Source organism: Pseudophryne corroboree, chromosome 2, assembly GCF_028390025.1.
Source record: "Pseudophryne corroboree isolate aPseCor3 chromosome 2, aPseCor3.hap2, whole genome shotgun sequence".
Taxonomy (NCBI): Eukaryota; Metazoa; Chordata; class Amphibia; order Anura; family Myobatrachidae; genus Pseudophryne; species Pseudophryne corroboree.
Window position 1 is genome coordinate 1,001,394,034 of NC_086445.1, and position 13,498 is coordinate 1,001,407,531.

General features: G+C 45.9%; 1 protein-coding gene across 2 annotated transcripts in view; it reads left to right on the plus strand.

Annotated features, from left to right (window-relative positions):
• Positions 1-13,498, plus strand: part of MORC3 (MORC family CW-type zinc finger 3) — a 194,733-nt gene that overhangs the window by 80,170 nt on the left and 101,065 nt on the right. For both annotated transcript variants that reach the window (XM_063956540.1, XM_063956541.1), the window contains exon 2: positions 11,654-11,726. In XM_063956540.1, coding sequence (XP_063812610.1) covers positions 11,654-11,726 — 73 coding nt within the window. The remainder of the gene's footprint in view (positions 1-11,653; positions 11,727-13,498) is intronic.

Consider the following 13,498-nt stretch of genomic DNA (forward strand, 5'->3'; position numbering starts at 1 on the left):
TCACCAAGCGGGGTTCAATACATTCACACCTTTTTCAGCCCACACTAACACTCTATAGATTTCTGATCAGAAAAATATCCTTTCCTGTTAACTGTTGTGCAAAAGCCGGGTATGAGACGAGCCGGACGATGCCCTCAACTGAGAAGTTCGATAGACTTCTTGGAAAGCAGCCACTAACCCCTATTGCACACTGTAACTGAAGCCGCTGTAATAAATCCTTTACCTTCGTACTCTATCCCCAGTTAGCGTACACAGTCCCGTACTGTGCACGCACTTTGCCGGAATAGCTGTGCAGCTTACACTCAGTGCATACACACAGACCGACACGCTGAGAGCACGAGGCAGCTCTAGGTGTGGCAATTACACTATACAAACGCTCAACAGAAACTGAATGCGACACCAGTATTTGATTGTATGTTGTGGTCCAAAGCAGCAACAAGTAATAATATATTTGTAAAAGGGGATTACAGTAAGTTACAATATAAATGGTACAACACAATACAATTCAATCACAGAGAGAGAGTCACACCCAATGATACGTACGCTTTGTCGCTTGCGCCACCCGGATTCGGTCCCCAGTTGTCTGGCGAGACGACCTATGAGTCTTTAAAAAGCAGAGAGAGAGAGTGACCGGCCCAGGTGCAAGGTTTATATACCCTTGCCCAAAATACAATACAATGGGCTTGTATGCTCTCCACTGATTGGTTGGAGGGATGGTCGTTTACAGTACAGGAGAGGTCATTGGTCGATTTGAAGAGATGGGCGATGCCTTGATCCAGGGGTGTGTACTGCTGGTCAGCTTTGGATTCCCACCGCATACCAAGTACATAAAAAACACAAATATACTTTTTAATCTGCCTTTGCGAATAACTATTCGCAACGACATGCGATCTTCTCCAAACCAACACCGGATTATTACTCATAATTATCCGAACACGTAGATACCATGCATGATGCTCTGATCAGTTACTGTCCCCTCGCATACTGTAAAGATGTATAATTCCCTTGTTGTGCCTTGCAAATAAGTAAAAGTTGCATGAGGGGAAAGGAGAGACTGTGCAATGTGTGCACCAAGTTTGGGAAACATGCAATGTGCGACAGATATTTCCATGTTCATTAGGTTACCCTGTCATGCTATCTCCAAGCAATATGATCCTACACATGAAATGACCAACCATTCTCAAGATACACATAAATATATATATATATATATATATATATATATATAAAATTCCAAGAGTTTTGACTATAAATGCTACACCTTTGATCCATATAAATGTAAGTTGTCAGCTGCTAGTGATCTGTATCAGCAAGGTCTGTGCTCTTTGTATAGTATATTTGTCTCCTATTGTCCTGGTTTCCATTAAACAATGACAGTCTGGTTTTGGTTGTCTTCAGTATACACTCTGAAACAATAAGGATAACTAGAAATATTTACTTTCCTCACAGATCAGGGTGCCTGTTTCATGATCACAAACCTTTGCGTAAACAAGACATGTCTTGATATATTCAAGACATTGTTTTAGAAGAATGTGTATGTGTGGTTTGATTAGCTTGTGTGTGAACAGTAACTTGCCTTTGAAGATTACACAGTCTGTACAAATTCTGTACTATAAGGATAGAATATGGAACATGGCTTTGGGGGCCTTTCTATGCGTTTGCGTATGTCACCGTATTTACCCATACCCCACGCTAATACGCAGGGCTTCACGAGCCAATGTATGCAGCGTCCGGGTCTGCGCACGCACTGCTAATACGCAACCGCACAGAAGCCACTCTGAATGGTGTCTGTGTAGTGCGGGTTTGTAATATTTTCAGACTTCGACACTGCTGAGCGATCTCCTGCCTTCCATCCCAGGCAGCTCAGCACAGCAGGTATTGCCAGACACTGCGGCTATCTGCTGGGATGTTGTGGGGTGGGGACTAGGGCTATGTGCTGTGTGGGGAGGCTATGTATGTGCTGGGAGTGGGGTAAACTACTACTATGTGCTAAAGGTGGACTACAGCTATGTGCTTGGAGGGGGGTGGGGACTATGGCTATATGCAGGGAGGGAGACTATAGTCCTCTATGCTGGCAGGGATTTATTGTTATCTGATGGAGACTACTGTATGACTGTGTTGGGAGAGGTGGAGACTATGGCTATGTGCTGGGGGGACTACGGCTATTGCTTGGGGAGGTGGGCGCTATGGCTATTTACTGGGACGGGGATGGGGACTATGATTATATGACTGTGGGGGCTTATCTGGCACTATGGGGGCATATGTGTATCTGGCACTATGAGGGCATATCTGGCACCATGGGGGCATGTGTATCTGGTAGTGTGGGGTCATATCTGGCACTGTGGGGCCATTTGTGTATCTGGCACTATTGGAGGCATATGTGTATCTGGCTCTGCACTATTGGGGTCATATGTGTAGGTATAGGCATGAGAAGGGGGGGGGGGTAGGTTTAGGGTGCAGAGACGGAAAGGTTAAGGTTAGGTACCGGGGAGGGTTAGGTTTAGGCACCACCCAGGAGGGTTAGGATTAGGCAGCCCCTGGGGAGGGTTAAGGTAGGGAGCTGGGGAGCGTAAGGGTATTTCTCTATCGTCCTAGTGGATGCTGGGGTTCCTGAAAGGACCATGGGGAATAGCGGCTCCGCAGGAGACAGGGCACAAAAAGTAAAGCTTTAGGATCAGGTGGTGTGCACTGGCTCCTCCCCCTATGACCCTCCTCCAAGCCTCAGTTAGATTTTTGTGCCCGGCCGAGAAGGGTGCAATCTAGGTGGCTCTCCTAAAGAGCTGCTTAGAAAAGTTTAGCTTAGGTTTTTTATTTTACAGTGAGTCCTGCTGGCAACAGGATCACTGCAACGAGGGACTTAGGGGAGAAGAAGTGAACTCACCTGCGTGCAGGATGGATTGGCTTCTTTGGCTACTGGACATTAGCTCCAGAGGGACGATCACAGGTACAGCCTGGATGGTCACCGGAGCCTCGCCGCCGGCCCCCTTGCAGATGCTGAAACAAGAAGAAGGTCCAGAATCGGCGGCATGAAGACTCCTCAGTCTTCTTAAGGTAGCGCACAGCACTGCAGCTGTGCGCCATTTCCTCTCAGCACACTTCACACGGCAGTCACTGAGGGTGCAGGGCGCTGGGAGGGGGGCGCCCTGGGAGGCAATGAAAACCTATTTTTGGCTAAAAATACCTCACATATAGCCTCCGGGGGCTATATGGAGATATTTAACCCCTGCCAGAATCCGTTAAGAGCGGGAGACGAGGCCGCCGAAAAAGGGGCGGGGCCTATCTCCTCAGCACACAGCGCCATTTTCCCTCACAGAAAGGCTGGAGGGAAGGCTCCCAGGCTCTCCCCTGCACTGCACTACAGAAACAGGGTTAAAACAGAGAGGGGGGGCACTAATTTGGCGTTAAAAATATATAAAAAAGATGCTATAAGGGAAAACACTTATATAAGGTTGTCCCTATATAATTATAGCGTTTTTGGTGTGTGCTGGCAAACTCTCCCTCTGTCTCTCCAAAGGGCTAGTAGGTCCTGTCCTCTATCAGAGCATTCCCTGTGTGTGTGCTGTGTGTCGGTACGTGTGTGTCGACATGTATGAGGACGATGTTGGTGAGGAGGCGGAGCAATTGCCTGTAATGGTGATGTCACTCTCTAGGGAGTCGACACCGGAATGGATGGCTTATTTAGGGAATTACGTGATAATGTCAACACGCGGCAAGGTCGGTTGACGACATGAGACGGCCGACAAACAATTAGTACCGGTCCAGACGTCTCAAAAACACCGTCAGGGGTTTTAAAACGCCCGTTTACTTTAGTCGGTCGACACAGACAGGGACACTGAATCCAGTGTCGACGGTGAATAAACAAACGTATTCCTTATTAGGGCCACACGTTAAGGGCAATGAAGGAGGTGTTACATATTTCTGATACTACAAGTACCACAAAAGAGGGTATTATGTGGGATGTGAAAAAACTACCGTAGTTTTTCCTGAATCAGATAAATTAAATGAAGTGTGTGATGATGCGTGGGTTCCCCCCGATAGAAAATATGGGCGGTATACCCTTTCCCGCCAGAAGTTAGGGCGCGTTGGGAAACACCCCTTAGGGTGGATAAGGCGCTCACACGCTTATCAGAACAAGTGGCGGTACCGTCTATAGATAGGGCCGTCCTCAAGGAGCCAGCTGACAGGAGGCTGGAAAATATCATAAAAAGTATATACACACATACTGGTGTTATACTGCGACCAGCGATCACCTCAGCCTGGATGTGCAGAGCTGGGGTGGCTTGGTCGGATTCCCTGACTAAAAATATTGATACCCTTGACAGGGACAGTATTTTATTGACTATAGAGCATTTAAAGGATGCATTTCTATATATGCGAGATGCACAGAGGGATATTTGCACTCTGGCATCAAGAGTAAGTGCGATGTCCATATCTGCCAGAAGATGTTTATGGACACGACAGTGGTCAGGTGATGCAGATTCCAAACGGCACAAAGGTGTATTGCCGTATAAAGGAAGAGGAGTTATTTGGGGTCGGTCCATCGGACCTGGTGGCCACGGCAACTGCTGGAAAATCCACCGTTTTTACCCTAGGTCACATCTCTGCAGAAAAAGACACCGTCTTTTCAGCTTCAGTCCTTTCGTCCCTATAAGAGTCATATCTGCCCAGGGATAGAGGAAAGGGAAGAAGACTGCAGCAGGCAGCCCATTCCCAGGAACAGAAGCGTTCCACCGCTTCTGACAAGCTCTCAGCATGACGCTGAGACCGTACAGGACCCCTGGATCCTACAAGTAGTATCCCAGGGGTACAGATTGGAATGTCGAGACGTTTCCCCTGCGCAGGCTCCTGAAGTCTGCTTTACCAAGGTCTCCCTCCGACAAGGAGGCAGTATGGGAAACAATTCACGAGCTGTATTTCCAGCAGGTGATAATTAAATTACCCCTCCTACAACAAGAAAAGGGGTATTATTCCACACTATATTGTGGTACTGAAGCCAGAAGGCTAGGTGAGACCTATTCTAAATCTAAAAAAAAAAATTTGAACACTTACAAAGGTTCAAATCAAGATGGAGTCACTCAGAGCAGTGATAACGAACCGGGAAGAAGGGGACTATATGGTGTCCCGAGACATCAGGGATGCTTACCTCCATGTCCCAAATTTGCCCTTATCACTAAGGGTACCTCAGGTTCGTGGTACAGAACTGTCACTATCAGTTTCAGACGCTGCCGTTTGGATTGTCCACGGCACCCCGGGTCTTTACCAAGGTAATGGCCGAAATAATGGTTCTTCTTCGAAGAAAAGGCGTCTTAATTATCCCTTACTTGGACGATCTCCTGATAAGGGCAAAGTCCAGGGAACAGTTGGAGGTCGGAGTAGCACTATCTCGGATACTGTTACAACAGCAGGGGTGGATTCTAAATATTCCAAAATCGCAGCTGATCCCGACAACAAGTCTCCTGTGCTTAGGGATGATTCTGGACACAGTCCAGAAAAAGGTGTTTCTCCCGGAAGAGAAAGCCAGGGAGTTATCCGAGCTAGTCAGGAACCTCCTAAAATCAGTGCATCATTGCACAAGGGCCATGGAAAAAAAAAAATGGTGACTTCCTTCGAAGCAATTCCAGTCGGCAGATTTCATGCAAGAACTTTTCAGTGGGATCTGCTGGACAAATGGTCCGGATCGCATCTTCAGATGCATCAGCGGATAACCCTATATCCAAGGACAAGGGTGTCTCTCCTGTGGTGGTTACAGAGTGCTCATCTTCTAGAGGGCCGCAGATTCGGCATTCAGTTTTGGATGTTGGTGACCACGGAGGCCAGCCCGAGAGGCTGGGGAGCAGTCACACAAGGAAAAAATTTCCAGGGAGTGTGATCAAGTCTGGAGACTTTTCTCCACATAAATATAGCTAAGGGTAAATTTATAATGCTCTAAGCTTAGCAAGACCTCTGCTTCAAGGTCAGCCGGTATTGATCCAGTGGGATAAAACATCACGGCAGTCGCCCACGTAAATAGACAGGGCGGCACAAGAAGCAGGAGGGCAGTGGCAAAAACTGCAAGGACTTTTCGCTGGGCGGAAAATCATGTGATAGCACTGTCAGCAGTGTTTCATTCCGGGAATGGAAACTGGGAAGCAGACTTCCTCAGTAGGCACGACCTCCACCCGGCAGAGTGGGAACTTCATGGGGAAGTTTTCCACATGATTGTAAACCGTTGGGAATTACCAAAGGTGGACATGATGGCGTCCCGTCTGAACAAAAAACGGGACAGGTATTGCGCCAGGTTAAGAGACCCTCAGGCAATAGCTGTGGACGTTCTGGTAACACCGTGGGTGTACCAGTCGGTGTATGTGTTCCATCCTCTGCTTTTCATACCTAAGGTACTGAGAATTATAAGACGTAGAGGAGTAAGAACTATACTCATGGCTCCGGATTGGCCAAGAAGGACTTGGTACCCGGAACTTCAAGAGATGCTCACAGAGGACTTATGGCCTCTGCCGCTAAGAAGGGACTTGTTTCAGCAAGTACCATGTCTGTTCCAAGACTTACCGCAGCTGCGTTTGACGGCATGGCGGTGGAACGCCGGATCCTAAGGGAAAAGGCATTCAGGAAGAGGTCATTCCTACCCTGGTCAAAGCCAGAAAGGAGGTGACCGCACAACATTATCACCACATGTGGCGAAAATATGTTGCGTGGTGTGAGGCCAGGAAGGCCCCACGAAGAAATTTCAACTCGGTCGATTCCTGCATTTCCTGCAAACAGGAGTGTCTATGGGCCTCAAATTGGGGTCCATTAAGGTTCAAATTTCGGCCCTGTCGATTTTTCTTCCAGAAAGAATTGGCTTCAGTTCCTGAAGTCCAGAAGTTTGTCAAGGGAGTATTGCATATACAACCCCCTTTTGTGCCTCCAGTGGCACTGTGGGATCTCAACGTAGTTCTGGGATTCCTCAAAACACATTGGTTTAAAACCAGTCAAATCTGTGGATTTGAAGCATCTCACATGAAAAGTGAACATGCTCTTGGACCTGGCCTGGACCAGGCGAGTGTCAAATTGGTGGTTTTTTTCCTCAAAAAAGCCCATATCTGTTTGTCCATTCGGACAGGGCAGAGCTGCGGACTCGTCCCCAGTTCTCTCCCTAAGGTGGTGTCAGTGTTTCACCTGAACCAGCTTATTGTGGTGTCTTGCGCCTACTAGGGACTTGGAGGACTCCAAGTTGCTAGATGTGGTCAGGGCCCTGAAAATATAGGTTCCAGGACGGCTGGAGTCAGGAAAACTGACTTGCTGTTATCCTGTATGCACCCAACAAACTGGGTGCTCTTGCTTCTAAGCAGACTTTTGCTAGTTGGATGTGTAATACAATTCAGCTTGCACATTCTGTGGCAGGCCTGCCACAGCCAAAATATGTAAATGCCCATTCCACAAGGAAGGTGGGCTCATCTTGGGCGGCTGCCCGAGGGGTCTCGGCTTTACAACTTTGCCGAGCGGCTATTTAGTCAGGGGCAAACACGTTGGTAAAATCCTACAAATTTGATACCCTGGCTAAGGAGGACCTGGAGTTCTCTCATTCGGTGCTGCAGAGTCATCCGCACTCTCCCGCCCGTTTGGGAGCTTTGGTATAATCCCCATGGTCCTTTCAGGAACCCCAGCATCCACTAGGACGATAGAGAAAATAAGAATTTACTTACCGATAATTCTATTTCTCGGAGTCCGTAGTGGATGCTGGGCGCCCATCCCAAGTGCGGATTATCTGCATTACTTGTACATAGTTACAAAAATCGGGTTATTATTTGTTGTGAGCCATCTTTTCAGAGGCTCCGCTGTTATCATACTGTTAACTGGGTTCAGATCACAGGTTGTACAGTGTGATTGGTGTGGCTGGTATGAGTCTTACCCGGGATTCATAAATCCTTCCTTATTGTGTACGCTCGTCCGGGCACAGTATCCTAACTGAGGCTTGGAGGAGGGTCATAGGGGGAGGAGCCAGTGCACACCACCTGATCCTAAAGCTTTACTTTTTGTGCCCTGTCTCCTGCGGAGCCGCTATTCCCCATGGTCCTTTCAGGAACCCCAGCATCCACTACGGACTCCGAGAAATAGAATTATCGGTAAGTAAATTATTATTTTTACAGGGGGCTGTCGGGATTCTGACCGCCGGAATCCCGTCCATCGGCAAATCATACTGATCCCTCCGATTTATGTATTCACTAAAAACTAACCAGGCTAATAATAATCATAGCATGTCACTCCAATTCTGAGAAATTGGCAGGTATCAGTCATTAAAGGAGACCGCCTAAATTCCAATTGTTCATAAGAACTCATTATGTAACAGTCTGTCGGTGATTGGAGTTCGACGTTCACTTTTCTTGGGAATAGCTGAGTTGTCCTCTCTAGATAATCACATTATTCTCTCTCTCCTTTAGTGACATCTTTTAGTGTTCCCTACTTTAGGTCTTCTCGACGCCTGCATCTTTAACAGTTACATTCAGACAAATTACAAAAAAAGGGAATTTTTTTTTCGAGGCATACTCTTTAAGTGGTGACTTTCTAAAATCTGATCTTTATTTATGTTAAAAAGTGAATTATAAAACAAAAAGTGATTTGAGTGGTATGTAACAATAATATCTAAGTGTCCGTTAATTCTAAATTCAATATTACCTTTTATTACTGACTTCCAAAATACTTTGTTAATTTAGCAATCCTGAGGGCTCATATTACAAGACCATCGCTTCATGCGTAAGAATACCATGATCTCTTTACAGAATGCTCACTTTATGCCACCTACTATAGTTCTGTTATAATATCCTGGAAGTAAATGCAATTTCTAGAATAATTACCACAGTTGATTATATTGCAAATGATTATTAAACCACTTTATAATGTATTATTTCTTAGCTGCAGAATCCTGCTGACTCACTCAGCTGCCAGTTTTGACTGTTAATCCTTAATTAGTAGTATCAGTTTAATAGTAAATTATTGTCAAATACCTCTGCAGCAGTAATAATAATAATAATAATAATTATGCTACCTGAGGTTCTGAGTAATATTTTTAAAGACCGTAATCCTTTTTTTTTTTTTTTGTCACAGCACCCCGCCTCAGCCTGTGCTCAGATACGCCAACCTGATGCAGTTGGGCGGTTGTGACGTGGGTGCTACGCAAGCCACCACCATGAAGAGTCTTGAATAGCACTAGATGCTAAAACCACACTTACAAAATCCACGGTTATTACCTATATGTAGCATGGGCCTCTCCAGTCACTCGAATTCTTAGAGCACAGAGAATGTTGAGACATTTTTTTTTCAGAATTATTAAGAAATATCTCCAGGGTTAAGTTACAAAGAAAAGAGGTAACTAAACAAGACACAATTATGATAAGCACACACTGATTTCAAGTAAATAAAAGGAATAACAAAGTCAGAACCCTAAATTGTCTTAATCTGAGGTAAAGGGGATCTGAGTGGAGGGAGTCCAGAGGAGCAAAAGATGGCATCACTCCTAGCATAAAGGTACTCTCTTGAAGAGTGACCACTGACTGTCTCTGCTTCTGAGCCATAAAGTTCTACAACCCCCTCCTCCCAGTAGACCCCACCAATACCAGGCTGCCTTTGTTCTCACAAGGATTGTGTAGATGCAGATTAGGGGTGTCTAGGGAGACTAGTAATATATTTCAACTACCCAGGAAGTTGGGACTGAGCCCTCAAAGGGACATAGCTTAATTGGTTATACCTTCTGGCAGGATTGGATATCCCATCCTGCGAGCAGTTTATGGCAGGCAAGGCTCACACTCTACTAGCCTGTTTGTCTATGTTTGGGGTCAGAGCAGGTGTTCCCCTACTGTGAAAAGCAAACACTGTCCCAGGACGTTTCATTTTCAAAAGATCCTAGTTCACACCTAGTCAAGGCTTACAATGCATAGTTTTGAATCTAGCAAAACGGACATTCATGAAATATACATTATGGGAAAACGAATTCACATCATGGACATGGCCTGGTTATAACTCATAGGACAGAGAGCACAGTTTACCTATGGCATATGGAATGCATCCAGCCATGACAGGTGACTTTGAGGAATTGTTGTAACCCATGACTGCCACAATTGTCCTGGGTTATCATTAGGGATTGCGTTTTTTTATACCATAGAGCAGTGATTTTCAACCTTTTTTAACTCGTGGCACACCGAACAATATTTTTAAATTGCCAAGGCACACCATCAGTACCCCACGGGGAAAAAAACAAAGACGTTGGCCCCCCACAGTAAAACAAAAAGCCTCCCCCCCCCCCCCCCCCCACACACACACACACACACACACACACACACACACACACACACACACACACACACACACACACAGACATTGGCCTCCACAGAAAAAAACGATTACATTATTCCCCATAGAAAAAACAATCACATTGCACCCTACATAAACCATTTTGCTCCCCACATAAATTACATTGCTCCCTACATACAATATATTCCTCCCCAAATAAGTTACAGTGCCCCCCACATAAGTTACATTGGTCCCCCATACTTTATTCCCCACAAATATTAGCCCCTACCGTCATCTGTCCTCCTCCTTGTCTGTCCCTCAATGGCGGGGGGGTTGCATACAGTGCTGTGAGCACTGAGCAGCAGGCGGACATCTGTGGGTGCCTGCATGCGGGCGGCAGGTGCGGATGCGGGAGGGTCGCGGGCAGGAGTGGATGCGGGAGCGTGGCGGGCAGGAGGGAGGGTAGGTGTGGATGCGGGCGGGCTGCCTGGCTTGTGGAATGACCGATGATGCGGCGGGCGTGACCTATGATGTCACTGCTGCATCTCCATGGCATAGGTCACGGCCCATGCGCGCTTGAGTCTGTGCCTCCCAGAGGATCCCAGTGCTGCTGCTGCCTGGGCTCACAGTTTATTTTGAAGGTACGGCAGCGGTTCTAGCTCCGCGGCACACCTTACAACCAGTCACGGCACACCGGTTGAAAATGCCTGCCATAGAGATACAATTTTACTTTTTATTTTAGTTACACTCCTTAGCTACTTTGTTACAATATGTGAAACGGCAAATGCTCCAATTTTGAAACCGTTTTGTATATAATTACAAACTATTTAGGCAGCTTAATTATTATAGACCCTAGAAAATAAGAAGTTATAAGTGCTCATTCGTTTTAATACTATATCAGGTCCCAGCAGACATTATTCTGTAGAAATGTGAAGCATGTTATGCCAACTTAGGGCAGCTCCACTGAATTTGGGAGGAGAAGACTGCTTGAGGGGGAAATTTACTAACTGTTGGCTTTTATAAACTGCCTCTTTGTGTGTGTGTGTGTGTGTGTGTGTGTGTGTGTTTAACCCAGAAATTGACACTGCGTTAATATTAATAGCGGTGTTTGCAGAATAATTGCTTAGTATATTTGCACTTTTCTTCAGAGAATGTTAGAATATATAGGGGGAGATTCAAATGTTTGAAAAGTCGGTTGGGTGTCTGTTTTTCCCTGTCTATTAGGTAGGAAAAAACAGATTCCCAACTGACTTTTCAAACATTTGAATATCCCCCATAATGTCCAGTCTAAACTGATAAAAGATTTATGCAGGAATAAATAATCTGTGGTACGATATTCACATTCCGTACAGTTATGCAAGGTATACTGATGTTTTACTCTGTATTTTTTCAGTTGTGCCCCAAGTTTCTGCACACCAATTCCACGAGTCACACCTGGCCTTTCAGTGCCGTTGCAGAGCTTATAGGTATGTCTGTTTTATATTAGTCCTATTTTTTATTCCACTTGTTTTGCACAATACATTTTTGAGGCATTTCAACAACTAAATCTATAGTGCAGAGACCTGGTTTTATTATTTGTGTGTGAAGAGATAAGAAAAATCAACATACAGTAGTAACCTCCTCTACTGCTACCTGTAGTATTATGGCTTCTCTTTATTTTGGTGATTCCATTCTTCCTCTGTTTCACCATATACTTCTACAATTTATTTAAAAATAAAATAATGTTAACGCTAACCATACCTTTTAAAATGTAGCATTGCAAAATACTAAACTATCTTGACACATGAGATTATAAGAACACGGATTCATGATCTTATTAAATGCATGATTTTACATGGAAAAATATTCACGATTATGTAGCATATATGTATTGTTATTGCAGGATATGCTTATATATTATACTGTATATCAGGGCCGGATTAAGGGCCACATGGGCCTGGAGCTGAAAATATTCAAGGGCCTATTGTTAGAAATGGAAGAGGTGTGATCAGTGCTGTGTGGGTGTGGCTAAAGACATGTGGGCGTGTACCTCTCAACATTATCAGCTCCAATGTCTCTCTAAATATATAAAGATATAAAATATTGTATAATTTTGTGAGAAAAATAGAAATGCAATCTTAAAAGTTATGATTTATTGCTGATGTTGTGGCCAGCTAGTGGTTAGTGATCATCATGCTGCCATGTTGATGGGCCTATTTTTATGTGGAGGCCTGGAGCTGGAGCTCCATCTGCCCCATTGTTAATCTGGCCCTGCTGTATATAATGATTGTATAAGTCATGAATTATTAATGCTCATATTTATATAAGGTAGAGGGAGGGGTGTTTTGGTACTGCGCTGGGTCTTGTTGAAGTGGTTATATAACATTTTGTTGAGACAGAAGGACAGTGGAGATAAGCTGCATAATTAACTATGTCGTGTGTGCAAAAGGCTGTGTGCAAAGATAGACCCGCGCACCGGTGGGAGAGAGCTGAGCCGTGTGCAATGCTGGGACCCCCGCACGCCGGTAAGTAGGGAGCCGTGTGCAGAAGGGGGGACCCACGTGCCAGCACTGGGGAGCATATAAAAGACGCTCCCTGCCAGCACACGTTAGACTGCAGATCCCTCTGGGAGTACTCGCATCTAAGCCTCTCTAGTGCCGCTGAGAGCTGTACACGCTGTAAACATTACAGCGGCGGCTGGAGGGCTTGGGGATTGCAGCCAGAAGGCGGAGCGGGGAGCAGAGGCAGGATTGGCATGCTGCTGAGGTGGCGTACCTGCCCGCTGATATCCCAGCGCCGGTGGAGATCAGAGGTGGAAGTTGCCAAGGTGCTGTACCTGCCGTGTCATCCAGGCAGGTGTTGGGGCAGCAGCACGGCTGGTAAAGAGCTCCAGGCGCCAGTGATTGCGGGAGGGTAGTGGCGTCATAGCAACCCAGACGCCAACCGCAGACCTTCCTTCCCAACGGGGGCGGGGCCGTAGTCGGCAGCAGTGGGCCAGCTATTCCTAACCTCCCCATCAGCTAAAGGGAGGAGTCAGGGGAGTGAACGCCGCACCAGCAGTCTGCTCTTCAGGGGAGCGTAAGTGTACATTTAATTTGCTGCATCTCAACACAATGAAGTACAGAGTGCCCATAACAGACATTACAGTAAGCTGCATAGGGTGTACTCTATGAAGGGACTATTTCTACGCAAAGGCACCAGTTATAACAGCCATAACATAAGCAGTACCTACCCGGAGACTTATTATTAAGGGTTAATG